The sequence below is a fragment of the Peromyscus eremicus genome, chromosome 5 (genome assembly GCF_949786415.1).
Source record: "Peromyscus eremicus chromosome 5, PerEre_H2_v1, whole genome shotgun sequence".
Taxonomy (NCBI): Eukaryota; Metazoa; Chordata; class Mammalia; order Rodentia; family Cricetidae; genus Peromyscus; species Peromyscus eremicus.
The window spans coordinates 103424206-103441594 of NC_081420.1; the positions used below are offsets into that span (position 1 = coordinate 103424206).

General features: G+C 45.4%; 1 protein-coding gene across 3 annotated transcripts; it reads right to left on the reverse strand.

The window, feature by feature from the left end:
• Positions 1 to 7094: 7094 nt before the first annotated feature.
• On the reverse strand, positions 7095 to 14391 carry LOC131910703 (pyrethroid hydrolase Ces2e-like). 3 transcript variants are annotated; one of them, XM_059262599.1, is made up of 12 exons: positions 14316 to 14391; positions 13501 to 13705; positions 12036 to 12177; positions 11261 to 11394; positions 10926 to 11184; positions 10133 to 10231; positions 9703 to 9843; positions 9502 to 9582; positions 9109 to 9253; positions 8151 to 8288; positions 7711 to 7783; positions 7095 to 7281 (listed from the first exon to the last, which is right to left on the reverse strand). In XM_059262599.1, exons 1-12 carry the CDS (start codon positions 14389 to 14391, stop codon positions 7095 to 7097), a joined length of 1680 nt encoding a protein of 559 aa, XP_059118582.1. The 3 variants fall into 3 exon arrangements, with proteins under 3 accessions (XP_059118582.1, XP_059118583.1, XP_059118584.1); XM_059262600.1 differs by lacking the exon at positions 10133 to 10231; XM_059262601.1 differs by lacking the exons at positions 10926 to 11184; positions 11261 to 11394.
• Positions 14392 to 17389: the final 2998 nt, after the last annotated feature.

Below are 17389 nucleotides of genomic sequence, written 5' to 3' on the forward strand. Positions count from 1 at the left end.
GAAGAATCTCACTGATCTGATGGGGTGAAGAGTTTCCCACAGTCCTCTGGCTGGAAAAAATGGTGGGTGGTGCAGGGTCCCAAAGCTCCTCAGAGTGCTGTAGGCAGGAGAAAGCAGTGGGATTGCCTGGCAACGCTGGGAGCCAATGCTATGATATTGTATGCAGGAGGTCCTGGCGGGCAGAGCCAAGGTGATCCATGGTGGGTGAGAGACAGAGATGCCATGCAAACAGCGCTTAGTGAAGAGCTTTATTTGGTGGAGGAGAAGAGAGAAGGGAGAGAAATATATATAAAGAGAGAAGGGCGAGGGGTGCACACCTCATGGGAGGAAAGCAGAAGAGGAGAGAGGGAGAGGGGGAAGAGGGGGCATTGAGGGGTACACATCTCATGGGAGTGGAGGAAGAGAGAGAGAGAAATGGGCAGAGTTTTTTCTTAAAAAGAGACTTTTACTTCAGGACACAGGGGGGCTCCAAGGATCAGAATATAAACATTTTTCTCTTTTAAACCTGATCAATCTCTTGTAGCCCAGGGTTGCTTTGAACTCCTGATCTTCCTGCTTCCTCCTCCCAAGTGCTGGGTTTAAAGGTGTGTGCCACCACTGCCTGGCCTCTATATCTATCTAGTGGCTAGCTCCACACTATGATCTCCAAGCAAGCTTTTTTTTTTGTTAGAATACAAACAATATATTACCACACACAACAGTTGAGTGTGGAGCTCCAGCACAGAGCATTGGCTGTAGGATATCCCCTCTTAAACAACTCTGCTCACCAGGGATGTAGTTGTGCAAGTCACAGAGTATCACTTAGCTGTTTCCTTACCTGTACTCAGATAAGACATCACTCTCCTACACTCAATATAAGTATTTACTAGGTAAAGACCCTCAACTGTCTGGAACCAGAGACCTGCTCCAGATATGGGTCAGGCCTGGACACTACAGGACTCACCTAGATCCCACAGCTCTGAGCTTCCCTTCTTGGCCCCATTACAGGTATACTCATGCTGAAAATGTGCTACTTGGAGTGCAGGGGTCATGAACATGAAGTCCCCCATCATCCCCATGAACTGTATTTGGAGGGTATGTGGGTCCCTGGTGTCCCTCATGTACTCTTCCATTAATAAGTTACTCTACTCAGGAGGCAGCATCTACACCAAGGGGTTGGGAAGAATGAGGTCAGGCAGGTACTAGGATAGGTAGGCAACAGCCTCGAGATAAGGGAAAATGCAGATGAATTAGGATATGGAGGAAAGTTCTGGGCAACTCAAACCAAAAATACACACAAACACCCCCTCTTTTTTTTTTTTTTTTGGAATGCTGTCTAAACAAGACAAATGTCAGTCTTCTTTATCTGTGAAGGACCAAAGGAATCTCACTATCTGTTGTTCTGCTGTGCTTTTAAGAATTGCCATCAGGGTCTCTCTGCTTATCTCCTTTATTGTCTGAGAAGGACCAGAGATCTGGGGTGGGGAGAAGAGTTTTAAGTGTGTCATAGAGTGGATATGGATCAACTGGTCTCTGAAGTTGCAACTGTCCACTATGAGTCCCCAGGCACAAAGGAGATTAAAGCTGAGCCTACCATAGGGAGAATTCAGTCATACATCATTGTTGATACCAAGGATGCTGGGGACAGGGTGAAAATTAGCAGAGGCCAACAGCTTGTGAGGATGCTTGGGTAAGAACTCTCCATTCACCACAGCAGGGATGACTGCGAAGACCTGAGGGACATTCAAAGTCAGTTTTTAAGGTCAATAACCCAGTTACTCTGATAGTTGTTGAGTGTTCTCTATCATTTCGCCATTTCATAATTTGTATCAGGATGGTCAGCCCCACCACACCTCCCCTACCTTGCCTCTGAAGAGTCCCTACACTTAGATTAGCATATATATATATATATATATATATATATATATATATATATATATATATATATATATGTTCATTTTGCACCCAGGGCTAAAAGGATGCCAAGCCATGAAGAAATGGTAATTTGTCCAGAGTAGTGAGGCTTTCCTGTCACACACCCTGTTGTCTCCCATCTTCCTAGTCACACAATTCCACCAACCTTAGTGATAGCCTGAATCTCTGCTTTCACTCTTACCTCCTAAGCAATGCACCAGGATCTCTGAGTCCACAGTCTCACAACCAGATAGATTTACCACTGTCTGCAAAGAGACAAGGTAGGGTCTGCCTGATTACTCCAGACAGGGAGAAGTTATCGAGACCCAACTAGATATCCTTATTTTTAATAACCACAGCACAGTATGTGATGTGTATGGACTGAAGTAAGTATGAAACTTTTCCCACTTTCCTGAAGCTCAGAAGTGACAGTCAGAGACTTTATGCATACTTCATTTTTCATCCTCTTCTATGTGTGTGTGCATGTGCACATGACTGTGTGTCTCTGTGATTCTCTGTGTGTTCCTAACTGAGTGCAGGTTTACCCACAATAAAGTTTATGCATGATGGTCAGAGGACCACCTTACATGTCAGGCCTCACCTTCTATCACTTGGTTTGAGAAATGTTCTTAATCCACTGTTGCCCACACAAGCCTAGCTGGTGTGTGTCCTTGCAGGGATTCCTCTGTTACTCCCTCCCATCTCACCATAGGAACACTCAGATTATAGACAAGTACTACCACATCCAGGCTTATGTGGGTTCTGGGATTTGAACTCTGATTCTCACACAGGCACAGCAAGCTCTTTTACCTATTGAACTATCTCCCAAATCCACACATATTTGTTTTTGCCAGTGATTGAAGCTTCTAAGGACAGCTTTGCTGTCCACATAACATACTCAGCCTGTAGAAATCAGAGGTGTAGATTCTAACCCTTGAGCTTTTCATAAATAAAAGAAGAGAAGTACTTTTCCTAGATCCTTATATTCCCCATAGTGCCAGAGTATAGTGCCGTGGCAGTAGATACAGGGCTGAATTAGTTGGGGGCACTCACTTGATAAACCACCTCAGAGGAGCTGGAGATGAGACCAGGCAACACGGCTACTCCACTCTCCATGATGGCACCATGGAAGAGTCCTTGGGACATGGGGGATACAACATGTGAAGACACACTTGTGCCACCTGCTGACTCGCCAAAAATGGTGACTTGGTAAGGATTGCCTCCAAAGTGGGTGATGTTCTGCTGGACCCAGTGTAGGGCAGCCACTTGGTCTAAGAAGCCCCAGTTGCCCCTGGCATGCTGGTCTCCAGTGCTGAGAAGTAGAAGAGACATGGATCAAAGGGCTGTCTAGGTTCTTCTCAGATGCTACTGCCTAGCCCTAGTTTCACCTGAAGAAGTCCAGGACACCCAGATGATACTGGATAGTGACTACCACCACTATATCCTCAGTGGCTGACAGCATGGATCCACCATACAGTGGAAGCTGTGCCTATAACCAGAGCACCACCATGGATCCACACCATCACCTGGAGAAGTCAAGAGAGATACCAGGAGGCTTCTATCGGGCACAAGCTCAGGTGGGACTGCCTCCCAGATTATGGACTACTTCCTATTTGTGCAGCTAAACACACCAGGACTCCTCAGCATCTTAGACCCAGGCCACTAGTGAGGAACACAGTCTCATCAGCATATTTCCAAGTCCCACTGTCACATCAGGAGTCTCAGCTTGAATTAATGGATTTAAGTCCAGAGCAATGTCGCTATTACTCCCAGACTCCTCAAAAGTGGAAAAGGTGTCTCCATAAGAGTTTTCCTGATTATGAATCCAAAGGGTCAGCAAATATCATTGGCAAAATCAATATCCCCAAGCTAGAAATTTGACTTTTCTCAATGTTCATACACCTGACTGGGTCTCTAGGGATCAAGTTTGTTTAGAGTCCAGAGTTAATGCCTGGGCCACTATCTCTGACCCCTCAGAGCTCCAGTCCTCAGTGTCTTATACTCAGGGTTTAGCTGCCTGGTGAGACAGTACCATGACTGAGAAGGCCCTCTTGGACATACTCAAAAATGCTGACTTGTTAACTACACTTCAGTAGAGCTCAGGTTGACTTTGTGCTTTCTAAATCCTCCTGAGAAAGAAATCCTCTCCTGATCCAGGACTGACCATTACCTGATTATCACAGGCAGGTTAGAGTTCTCATGAGCATGAGCTGGTGCGTAGACATTGAGATGCAGGCTGTTCTCAGACATAGAGATGGAAGTTGTGATCAATCTCATCTTCTTTTAAATTTTTTTTTTTTGGTTTTTCGAGACAGGGTTTCTCTGTGTAGCTTTGCGCCTTTCCTGGAACTCACTTGGTAGCCCAGGCTGGCCTTGAACTCACAGAGATCCGCCTGGCTCTGCCTCCCGAGTGCTGGGACAATCTCATCTTCTCCAGACCCTCTGTATTCATCTTATCATCATTTTACAGACACCTGGTGACAATGGCAGATGGTGATCCAAAAAGATGTTCAGTGATCAAAACCAGACCCTTAGTCTGGATTTCTTTCCCATCACCCTTAAGGCCTGCTCCTCATGATGTCCTCTACTACATGATCTCTGTCTGAAATCAGTTCCTCCCAAGGTAAAGGCCATGGGCTCTGTGGAAGCTGTGAAGGACACATACTTCCAGTGAGGTCTCCAGTTGTGTGGGGTTTGGATGGAACACTTCATGAAGTTGGGATTTCTTAGGTTGTCTGTGAATGTGATGGGTTGCATGTAGTGACATTTCCACTTCTCCCTGTAGTACTTAATGTTATTTTGGTTGTTGACTTGACATAACATAGAATCACTTGAGAAGAGAGTCTCAGTGAGGGATTGTCTAGAGCACACAGGTCTGAGGAGATTATCTTGATAACATTAACTGAGGAGGGAAGATTTTCTCATGATTGGTGGCACCATTCCCTAGGAAGGGGCTTCTGCACTGTGTGAGTAGAGAGAGTGAGCTGAGCATCAGCAGGCAGCCAAGCACCCTTTACTCTAAATTATAGATATGATGTTACCAAATTCCTTGAGCTCTGCCACTGTGAGTTGCTTCCTATGAAGGAATGTTCTGAAACTGACCTGTAATGAACCATTTCTACAAGAAGTTTATTTACAGCTGAAATATTAAAAACTGAATAACACCAAATATTTCTTGATAAATGGCTTCCTCTAGAAAAATGGCTTGACATTTCTAGGTATAGCTTTAATATATAGCTGAATCTCTACAATATGTTCTTGATCCTGGAAGAATGGCACTTGGCTCTATGGATTGTCTCAGTGACTGTAGAGGATGGAGATGCCAAGGACACACCACTGTGGCCCTCTTGAGAGACTTACAGTATATGACACTTGAGTCTGGGTTCTTTCTTGCTCTATGTCTACACTAACCCTTGTCCATAGACCTCTCCCATGCTGGTAAAGATCACTTGGCACAGTCCAAGTCTGGGAGTGGCTTATATCTTCTCATTATAAAACCAAGAGATAACTGCATATAGGAATTGACCTCTGACCCAGGAGACTGGCAAAGTTGTTCTACTAGAAGCCTTAGCCATGTATCTGAAAATGCGTGGTAGACTACACATCACAGACAGAGAACTTCTGTGGGGTTGGGATGAAGGAAGCACCTCATTGTGGCTCAGAGTTCAGAGCACATTCCCACCATAGGCCCTGTAAGTCCTTTGAGCCCCAGGACTTACATGGCTGGATAGGAGGTCCCATCTCTCACACCACTCCATGATTCAGGGGCTTCAGGAGGTGCAAAGCACAGAGGTCCTACAGGTGGCTTGGCAAAGGGAATTCCCAGGAAGGTGTGGACACCAGCTGTGGTGCCCTTCACATGGAGGAGGCTTCCTCTAACCTGGCCTGTGTGTGTGTTCCTGATGGGACTGGCTGAGTCCTGGCCTGTGAGTGGAGAGACACCATTAGGGTTAGTTCTGTTCAGGCAGCTGCCACCACACTGTTGTTTCCCACCTTATTTTCACTAGGGTATATGGGGAAGGGAATCTGTGATGTCTAGGTTCAGGTATGAGATGTGGGAGTAAGAGTTTCTTTATCCCCACTATGGTTAGTAACATTGCTCATGTTCCTTTTGAGTGGTGGCTGTACATGTCTTTGGTAAACAAGGAGACTACTCAGAGATACTTGGAAGCAGGAATGCATTATTTTCATTATTATCCAGAGTTCTGTAGCAGCTACAGTCACACACAGAGGAAGAAAATGTTCGCTTTGTTCTCTTTCCCCTAATCTGCAGGTCCAGTTCTGCTCAGGAGTTACACTGGAGTGACTTTTTTGATATGGACATTTCTAGTCCTCTATGTGCTGCAGAGGTCACTGTGTGGGCTTTGGTGGGGGCATTGAGAGACACACAATTCCCTCCTTCTTATCTACCATCTTTATGAACTCCTCCCTCCCTGGTGTCTTCCCCCCCACAAGGTCAGCCTCTATTCTGCGAAACTGGGCCCATCTGAGCCCGTGAGTCAACTACCTTTCTCCTGGACCATCATTAGATGTTTACAAACATACCAAGGCCAGCTTCTCAAACAAGTGGACAATTGCAATTTGGGCAGGAAATAGATGAGATTTCCTCTATAGGGATAATCTGCAGACAGTGTTTGGTGTGCTCAGTAGGTGATGTCAGAGGGGTCTACGAGCTGAGCTCTGACAGCCTGTGTGGCTCAAATTCATTTGTTGGTCCTGTATTTCTTGGCCCATAGAACTTTACATACATTTCTGCTATTTACAAATTACCCAGATGTTGTTTCTGTTTTTGAGATATGGGTTTTGCTATGTTGTCCAAGGCAGTATGGAACTCCTAGGTTCATGCATTATTCCTGTCTACTCAGTTTCTGAGTAGCTGGGGCCACAGATATGTATCACAAGACCTGCTGGTAGTTAGTGACCTATTTGGAACAGCAGCTTGAGCTTGTGAAGATTATGGGACTTTGGGACTCACACATCCATATTCTACATTGTCATAAGAACTTTTATTGAGTGGATCTAACAGAAGATTGGTAGTGTTTTGTGAAGGAGTAACATGTAGAGGGCTTATCATACAAATTGGTAAAGTGGGTAACTGCATATGTTAGGAATGGTTATGTGAATGCTAGGACCAAAAGGCTTTACAAACCTCAGACAGAACCCACCCTCCATGAAGCACACATGCCTCTTCACACAGGGTACTACAACTCTTTGTGCCTCTTCTGAGCCTCCTTTAGCTCCTGGATCTTCTGAGGTAGAGTTTTTGTCCAGAACTGCAGCCTTCTGGCCTTCAGGGCTCGGCCCACAGCAGGCTTCATGTCCAGCTGCAGGTACTGCTCATCATGGTCCAACATGGGCCAGTAGGGTAGACCCTCACTGTTGGGGTTCCTGTGGATATGCAAGCCAGTGGGGAAGGGTGAGGTCACTCTGATCCAAAGTCTGACCCCCTGATTTGGGTCATGGCAGTGGAAAAATTAGGCTGGTGTTTAATGGGGCTGATGGGATGAGTGTCCTGATGTAGGGATACAAGTGTCACCCGCTAGTTTCTGCTTCATGTGGGGGAAGACTACTTGACCTGTTTTACGTCTACATCTAAGAGGCAAAATCTAAAGAACTGTCCACTATGGCTCATGAGTAAGGTCACTGTGAGATGACCAGTAACTGATACCTACAAAGTGTATGTATAAATGTGCTATGGGGTAGAGAAGACTTTATCATGTGATGAAATGTCCATGCATGATAAGAAGGCCACCATCCAAAAGGGAGTCCTCGATAGGGACCCAAACCTGGAAGGTTGAAAGAGAGGTGTGCTCTCACCCATGTCTTGCAAAGTTGGCCCAGTACTTCATCATCCTCCTGTTCAGTAGCTCTTCCTCCTCAGTGAGGTCAACTGGAGTCATTAGAAAGACAAATGTCCAAGTATATGCCATATCATGCATCTGCCAACTTACAATCTCAACTGTTGTCTGATCCCAAACTATTGACTTTGCTACCTCCCTTCTTCACCATATACAGTATCCAAGATTCATGCAAGCCTCTAATTGAATTCTTGCCCCAATGTACCGCCATATCCTCCATTACAGGCTAGACTGCGAAGGGTCCAGATTCTAAAACACACACACACACACACACACACACACACACACACACACACACACGTAAACATACAGGTTTCTTCAAATGGACTGAGAGCTCAGGAGTCCCTCAGCGAGCCATCTGGGACCTTATTCAGCTCAAGGAAAATAAGGAAGACTCACATTTCATGCCCCAGAAGAAGCACCCAAGGACAAAGAGAATCTCATCACCATGGTCAGCCTTCACATATGGTGGCCTGATATCCTTGAAGAAGCTGGGTGGATGTTGGAACTCATAGAAGTAGACAGGAGCATGGGAACCTGGATGTAAGGACATGTGGTGACATGGCAGCACTTTGCCTAGAACTGTTCTGACACACATTTGGTGACAACAGAATTTGGTCTCAAGTTATCTGGAATCACAACAGTTGAGTGTGGAGCTCTAGCATGGAACATCAGCTGTGGGAAAGCCCCCTGTTAAATAATGACTCTGCCCTCCACAGGTGAGTAGTTTGGTCAAGACACAGAGTGTCACTCAGCTATTTTCTCATCTGTGCCTGGATAAGATGACACTCTCTTACACTCAACATAAGGATTTACTAGAAACAAGACTCTAAATTGTGAACCAACATTCAGTGAGCCTGAATAGGTCTAACCTAGGTCCTTTTTATATGTGTAGCTTTGTGTTTTTGTGACACTCCTAACAGAGGGAGTGGGGACTGTCTCTGACTCTGTTGCCTGATATTGGGACCCTCTTCCTCCTACTGATTTGCTTCATTCAGCCTTGATGTGTGTGTGTGTGTGTGTGTGTGTGTGTGTGTGTGTGTGTGTGTCTAATCTTATTGCAATTTATATGCTATATATAATTATATATATATCGACATCTCTGAGAGGCCTGCCCTTTTCTGAAGAGAAACAGAGAAGGAATGGATGGGGAAGGGAGAGGAGCAGAAAGAGGAGAGAAAGGAGGGGAAACTGCGATTGGGATGTAATATATGAGAGAATAAATTAATTAAAAAAGACTCAGTTGTCTGGAATCAGAGATCTGATCTAGACACAGGTCAAGCCTGGACACTACAGAGCTCACCTGGGACCCACAGCTCTGAGCTTCCTCTCTTGACTTTGTCATAGATGTACTCACGCTGAAAATGTGCTACTTGGAGTGCAGGGATCACGAACATGAAGTCCCCCATCATCTCTGTGAACTGTATTTGGAGGGTCTGGGCATCTTCAGTGTCCCCCATATACTCTTCCATTATCAGGTCACTACATTCAGGAGGCAGCTTCTACACCAAGGGGATTGGAAGAATGAGGTGACATAGGCACTAGGATATGTAAGCAATAGCCTCAGGTGGGGAAATGCAAAGGTGTGGTATGGGGAAAGCTTGGAGTGACCTCAGGTAGACAGGTCCAAACACACACACACACACACACACACACACACACACACACACACACACTTATTCCTGGGGATGCTCCTTGTGAAGGATAGACAGGGGTCCTTGGAGTTGTGATAGTGTCCCAAGATTCTCACCATCTGTTTTGCTGTGCTCTTCAGAACAGCAGGCAGGGTCTTTCTGGTTATTTCCTTCATTTTCTGAGCAGAGCCCATGATCTAGGGTATGGAGAATGGTTTTAAGTGTGCCATGACATGGATACGGATCAATGAATCTCTGAGTTCCCATTGCCTACCAATGAGTCCCCAGGAACCCAGAAGGTTACAACTGAATCTCACCATAGGGAGAAGCCAGCCATACTCATTATTGTTGACACCAATGATGCTGGGGACAGGGTGAAAATCAGCAGAGGCCAACAGCTCCTCAGGGTGCCTGGGAAAGAACTCCCCATCTACCACAGCAGGGATGACCTTGAAGACCTGAGGGGCATTAAAATTCCATGCTGAAGATCAATAAAATACATGTGCCCATGTTCACCCCTTCTTTACTTCCCAATTCATCTCAGCATGGTTATTCTTCACCGTACCTCTCACATCTCACCTCTGTAGAAAACTTAACACTTAGAATAGCCTATGTTGGTATTGATTTTGCACCCAGGACTAAGAGGATACTAAACCATGGAGATTAGGTAATTTGTTCATAGGAATGGGGACTACCTGTAACACACCTTGCTATCTGCCATCTTCCCAGCAAAACAATTCTTCAAACCTTGTTAATAGCCAGAATCTCCGCTTCATCTTTGCCTCGTAGACATCGTACCAGACTCTCTGTGTTCACAGCTGCACAATCAGATAGATTGACCACCGTCTGTAAAGGGAAGAGGATGAGGATGCTTGGATGCCTTGTCGTCCAGGCAGACAAGTTTTCCTAGTTCCAGGAGGATGTCGTTGGCTCTAAATTTTCTACCATGCTGTGTAATGTATGTGGACTGGAGTAAGAACAAAATTGTTTCCATTTACCTGTTGCTCAGCAGTGACAGCTCTCTCTTCCCTCTCCTTCCCTTCTTCCCCTCCCACTTTACACTCAATTTGAGAAATACTCTCTTGTTCTGCTGCAGCCTATACTAGTCTAGCTGGTCTGTATCTTTCTAGGGATTATCTTGTCCATGCCTCCAATCTCACCATAGGAAAACTAGGATTAAAGACAAGAAAAATGACACCTGGACACATATGTGTTCTGGGGAATTGAACTCAGATCCTCACTCTCACACAGCAAGCTCTCTTGCTTCTTGTACCATCTCCCAAACCCATACATACTTGATTTATCAATGATGGAAGGTACTAGATACAGCTGAACATAAAACATATGCACTTTATATAAAGCACTGTGGGCTGGGGTGGGCTGGGGTGGGGTGAGGGTTCTAAACCTTGAGTCTTTAAGAAAGTGTTGAAGAAAAGTTAGTTCCCATGGTCCTCATTTTCTCTACTGTACACAGTAGCAGAGTACTAGAGAGTGAGTGTTAAGACAGTAGGTCAGGGCTGGAGGGTTAGAGTACACTCACTGTGTAAACCTCCTCAGAGGAGTTGGAGATGAGACCAGGCAACACGGCTACTCCACTCTCCATGATGGCACCATGGAAGAGTCCTTGGGACATGGGGGACAAAACAAGTGAAGACACACTTGTGCCACCTGCTGACTCGCCAAAAATGGTGACTTGGCCAGGGTTGCCTCCAAAGTGGGCGATATTCTGCTGGACCCAGTGTAGGGCAGCCACTTGGTCCAGGTAGCCCCAGTTGCCTCTAGCATGCTGATCTCCAGTGCTGAGAAGTAGAATGGACATGGATCAAAGGGCTGTCTAGGTTCTTCTTGGCTGCCACTGTCTAGCCCTTGCCTCACCTGAAGAAGCCCAAGACACCCAGACGGTACTGGATAGTGACCACCACCACATCCTCAGTGGCTGCCAGAGTAGATCCATCATACATGGAAGCCATGCCTACAACCAGAGCACCACCATGGATCCACACCATCACCTGGAGAAGTCAAGAGAGATGCCAGGAGGCTTCTATCGGGTACAAGCTCAAGTGGGAACTGCCTCCCAGATTATGGACTGCTTCCTATCTGTGCAGTTAAACACACCAGAATTCCTCAGCATCTTAGACCCAGGCCACAGATGAGGAACATAGTCTCTTCAGCATATTTCCAAATCCCACTGTTTTTATCAAAAACCTCAGCTTGGATTAACGGATTTAAGTTCAGCGTAATGTCGCTATCATTCTCAACTCCTCAAAAGTGTGGAAAAGGTGTCTCCATAAGAGTTTTCCTGATTATGAATCCAAAGGGTCAGCAAATATCATTGGCACAACCAATATCCCAAGGCTGGAAATTTGACTTTTCTCCATGTTGTCCCTCAGACACCTGATTAGGTCTCTAGGGATCTAGTTAGTTTAGAAAGTCCTTAGATAGTCCAGAAAACACAACCCCTGACCTCTCAGAGCTCAGTGTCCCATATCCAAGGGTTTAACTGCCCACCATGACTGAGAAGGCTTTTATGGACATATTAGGAAAGGCTTCTCATCAGGGCCTATACTGCAGTAGAACTCAGTTGGTCTTATGCGTTATAATCTTCAAGAGAAAGAAATCTCCACCCACACCCAGTTGACCCAACTCTTACAGGCAGGTTAGAGCCTTCATGGGCATGGGTTGGTGTATAGATGTTCAGATACAAGCAGTCCTCAGACATAGAAATGGGAGGCATGATGAGTTTCAGCATCTTCAGACCCTCTGCATTCATCATATCATCATTTTGTAGACACCTGGTGACAATGGCAGACAGTTACTACAAGAGACTTTTGGTTGTCAAGACCGAGTTTTAGTATAGTTTTTTCTCATCTACTTTCAGCCACTTTTCTCCAAGATGCCCTGCTGAAGCATGATTCCTCTCTAAAGCCCTTTCCTACCAAGGTAAAGGCTACAGGCTCAGTGAAATCTAGAATGGAACCAGATTTCCAGAAAGGCCAGTACTTGGATGAGGGAATATAGTTTGTTCTTTCTGATCTGGGATCTAGAGAAGTCTTGGGGGCTCAATGAGAATGACTTCCTGCATGCACTGACAATCACCACGTCTCTTTGTACTCTATAATTCCTATTGAGATGGTTAGTTTTGATTTCCTTCTCAAAACAATATAGAATCACTCAGGGATATTTTTTTCAATGAAGGATTGTCTAGATCAGCATAGCCTATGGGGATTTTCTTGATTCTGTTAATAGAGGTGGGAATATTTCCAACCATGAGTGGCACCATTCCCCAGGAAGGGGCTTCTGAACTGTATAAGCAGAGAAGGCCAACTGACCATTAGCAGGTATGCATGCATTCTTTGATCTCTGATCCCAGTTAAAGATGTGATGTGATCCAGTCCCTTATGTTTCCCCCTCGTAATGGATAGTAATATGGAAGGAACTGTGACCCATAATAAACTGTTCCTGCCTTAAACTGAATTTACCATAGCAACAAGAAATGAAGATACCTGGATAATGTGGTGCTATGTCTACACAGGTATTAATGAAGTCAGTGGACAACAATGTCCCAAAGTGTATTGGGATGGTCTTCACCCTATGTCCAGAAACTTAGGGTAGTTCAACTTCCCATGTATTATCCAAGGAGCTTTTATACATTTCTTTTAATCATGGCACTCGTCTCTGTGTATTGTCTCAGTGAGTGCAGAGGATGGAGTTGCCAAGGACATATCACTGATGTCCTCCTGAGAGATTTACAGAATGCCACTAGACCCTGGGCTTTTGCTGGTTAATGTGCTTATATTGACCCTTGTCCATAGATAGACCTCTTGCATGGTGGCAGAGATCACTTGGCACAATCTGAATCTGGGAACGGTTTTTTATCTGTTTCTCACTGCCAAACTGAGAGCTAACTCCCTATAGGAACTGAACTCTGACCCAGGAGACTGGCAAAGTTGTTCCACTAGAAGCCTTAGCCATGTATCTGAAAATGCATGGCAGACTACACATCACAGACAGAGAACTTCTATGGGGTTGGGATGAAGGAAGCACCTCATTCTGGCCCCAAGCTCAGAGCACATTCTCACCTCAGGGCTGGAAGTCCTCTGAGTCTCAGAACTTACATGGCTGGGTAGGTGGTCCCATCTCTCACACCACTCCATGGCTCAGGGGCCTCAGGAGGTGCAAAGCGCAAAGGTCCTACAGGTGGCTTGGCAAAGGGAATTCCCAGGAATGTGTGGACACCAGCTGTGGTGCCCTTCACATGGAGGAGGCTTCCTCTAACCTGGCCTGTGTGTGTGTTCCTGATGGGGCTGGCTGAGTCCTGGCCTGTGAGTGGAGAGATGCCATCAGGGTTAGTTCTGTCCAGGCAGCTGCCACCACACTGTTGTTTCCCACCTCATTTTCACTAGGGTACTTGGGAAAGGTGACCCAGGATGTCTGGGTTCAAGTGTGAGATGTGGGGGGTAGGAGTTTCTTTATTCCCCTCATTTCCAGGAATATTGCTCATGCTCCTTTTGAGTGGTGGCTGTTCATGTCTCTGGCCAGCAAGGAGACTACTCAGAGCCACTTGACAGCAGGAATGCATTATGTTTATTGTTATCCAGAGTTCTGTAGCAGCTGCAGTCTCACACAGATGTAGTAAGGGTCCTTTTTACTTTCTTTCCCCTACTCTGCAAGTCCAGGGTTGCTCAGACTCCTTATACTGGAGTGACTTTGGGTACGGGGTCTTAGGCAACTCTAGCCTTCTGTGTGATGCAGGGATCACTGTGTAGGCTTTGGTGGGGGTATTAGGAAGTTCACAATTCCCACTCTTTTATCTGCCATCTTTACCAGCTCCTCCCTCGTTAGTTCCTTTCCTCCTGAAAGATAAGCTGCTGCCTCTGCTGAACTGGGCAGCTCTGACCCTAGTCTTCACTGCTAACTTAAGGAATCTTACCTTGCACATGTGGGAAGAGAAGCAGGAGCCCATAGGTCACAGCATTCAGCCAGCCTGGAAGTCTTTCCAGTGTCATGGTCAGCTCCTAGTCTGAGTCTGTGTGCCGAGTCTGTGTTGCTGCAGGATAGCTGTGTGTCATAGACAGGAAAGAAAAGATGTGGGACTTGTGTAAGCAGGAATTTGGACCTAAAATAAAATAGGTGGAAACCCAGCAGGGTGAGGCAAAGTTCTTCTTGGCCAGGAGGTGCAGACTAGCTGGCAGCAATCTTTGTTCCTGCTCTTTGGCCTCCTAGGAAGGGATATCATGGCTTCTCAAGTCCTTCTGCACTACCAGAAATCCTGTATGCAAACTTAAATAAATTCAAACCATGATAGCTGTCCTTGTACTCAACTAGTCAGAGGTCAGTGTTGTGTAGATGGGGAACAGAAAGCTATAACAGGATAAGATGGGGTGCAGTGCTCCTCTGAATAGGTAAATACTTAAGATGCCACAGATGGAGAGATCTGAGAGCTGTGACCACTACAGTGATGTTAGGATCTACTAGGACCCCATGCACAGGTTGTGGCTGTTTCATTCAAACACTGCAACTCTGACACGTTTTAAGTCCCATCCCCTATTCACACCTCCTCTATAATCTGTTTCCTCTTTTAACCAGCTCTTGCTCAGATAAACTTCATAGTTCTTTATTGACTTGAGAAACACTTTTAATTTTTTTCCGATGTATTTCTTTATTGTGTATGTGTTTACATGTATGTGTGAATGCCATGGCACACATGTGGAAAACAACTTCTACCAGTCAAAACTCTTCTCTCACTATGTGGGTATGGTGATCCATTTCAGGTCCTCTGGCCTTCTAGAAAGTTCCTCTACCCATTGAGTCACCTCCTGGCATCTACTTAACAAATACTTAATGGGGCCCTGCTCATCCCAACACTGAGGACATTCTGGGCTCTCACAGTCTACAATCAAGCTGAAGATACAGGTCTGTACCAGGAGTTTAATAATCCCAGAGAATCCTGGCAGAACACACGGAAGAGTATAGGGTTAGGAGCTCCCACAAGGCCCAGCTGACCACTTGGAGAAAGTGATACAGGGATCTACCTCAAGCCTGTGAGATTTTACCTTTACTCTGTCTTTCCAGACCCTGATAATCTATGGACTCATGGCTCAACACTGCAGAACTTCCTCTTTGGTGTTTCTCTGTTTCTCTGAGCATGGCACAGCCATGCCTTTCCCCATCCAAACTTGCTATTGTTTCAATGTAGTGGCTACAAAGCACCCCTGTCCAATCTGTGGTCCCAGATCATACTGGCTGCTCCTCTCCCTGCTCTCAATTCCTTGACCAAATGCAATGATGGGTTGTTGAGTTGAGGTTTTCAGCTCCTTCTTACTCAGGGTCAAGGAATCACCTTCTCCATGTTTCTTGGGCTTTCTGCTGCTTCTTTTTGGTATAAGACTTTTTCTCAGCTCAGCTGGTGTGCTGGTTAGAATGCGAATGGCCCCTGTAGGCTCATATATTTGAATGTTTGGTTCCCAGTTGGGGGACTGTTTAGGGGGATTAGGAAGGAGGTGTGGTCTTGTTGGAGAAGGTGCATCACTGGGGGTGGGTTTGAAGTTTCAAAAACCCATGCCAGACCCAGTCTAACTCTGGCTCTTGCTGGTGGATCAGGGTGTAATCTCTCAGCTACAGCTAGACCCCACAGCATCATGCCTGCCTGTTGCCATGCACCCACTAGGAAGGTTGTCATGTACTCATTCTTTGAAACTATAAGGAAGCCCCAGTTAAATGTTTTCTATTACAAGTTGTCTTGGTTATAGAGTCTCTTCACAGCAATAGAACAGTGATTAAGACAGCTGGGGGGAGGGGTGGAACTCATGTGCTTTGTCATTCACTTTGTTATTCAGAGACCCTCTGTTGGTAATTGCCAAGGCCATAGCAGATATGTGGAATGAAGATGCTTAGGTGCATGTCTATGGAAGGAAGCAGAGAGTGAGTACAGGTGCAAGTGGGAGGGGGAAGCAGAGGCTCAAATTCCATTAAAAGATCCTCAATGAGACACTCCTTCACACCCATTCAATAATATCAGCCTTAGGAGTCATAAGGTCAAGTGGTTACAAAGATATGAAGTTACGCTGGGCAGTGGTGGCGCACGCCTTTAATCCCAGCACTCGGGAGGCAGAGCCAGGTGGATCTCTGTGAGTTCGAGGCCAGCCTTGTCTACAGAGTGAGATTCAGGACCAAAACTACATAGAGAAACCCTGTCTTGAAAAACCAAAAAAAAAAAAAAAAAAAGATATGAAGTCACTGGCCCTCATACATGTCTGGAGGAGATGCAAAATGATACAGTCATAGAAGACAGTTTGGCACTTTCATTAAAAGTTAAACACACATGTATTATATGATTCAGCAATTTTTCTCTTGAATCTTTAGCCCAATGGGGAAAAATATTGCTTTCAAAAACCTATGTTTGAGATGTTCCTAAGATATTTGATTAAAAGTAGTCAAAATTGGGTTATTCAGGTGTGCATCAACTGGAGAGTGGGTAAAATGTGTTGCCTGCATATGTGGAATGGCGATGTTAACTGAAAGACACCATGCTTGAATAACTTGTACCTAGTAGCAGTCACAAATGATTCCTTTTCCAGGATATGATGGCCAGGGCCCAGATGGTTTTAAATTCTATGGAGTTTTCAATCTGCTCCATCACAGACCAGTCAATGGGTTGCAGGGAGCAGAGATCAGGCAATAGTTAACATAAAGGATCTCTAGCTAAATTTTTCCAACGAAAGAATTATTCTCATCCTTGAAGTGTGGTTTGTTACTTATCTCAAACTCTTATGCAAATTTACCCAGTTATGCTGGTGAAAATTAAATTTTTTTGTATAGAAATCATTTGATGATAAAGCTTTCCAATGATAAGAGGGTTACATAGTGTCTAAAAATTGTCTTGTCCATCAGCAGAAATGCATACCTCACAGAGGTGTGTTTACAGCAGGAACTCAGTAACGCCTTCAGGCTCCTGTGGAAGTATCAGGCACAGCTCATCTGTACAAAAAAGAAGGGCTCTTTCTC

Excerpts from the sequence above, each read along its gene's own strand:
- LOC131910703 (XM_059262599.1), bottom strand. The coding sequence starts at position 14,391 with ATGACACTGGAAAGACTTCCAGGCTGGCTGAATGCTGTGACCTATGGG. Across the intron at positions 13,706-14,315 it reads TCTCTTCCCACATGTGCAAG|GCCAGGACTCAGCCAGCCCC; the intron begins GTAAGATTCCTT and ends CTCCACTCACAG. Across the intron at positions 11,395-12,035 it reads ATGAAGGCTCTAACCTGCCT|GTGATGGTGTGGATCCATGG; the intron begins GTAAGAGTTGGG and ends TGACTTCTCCAG.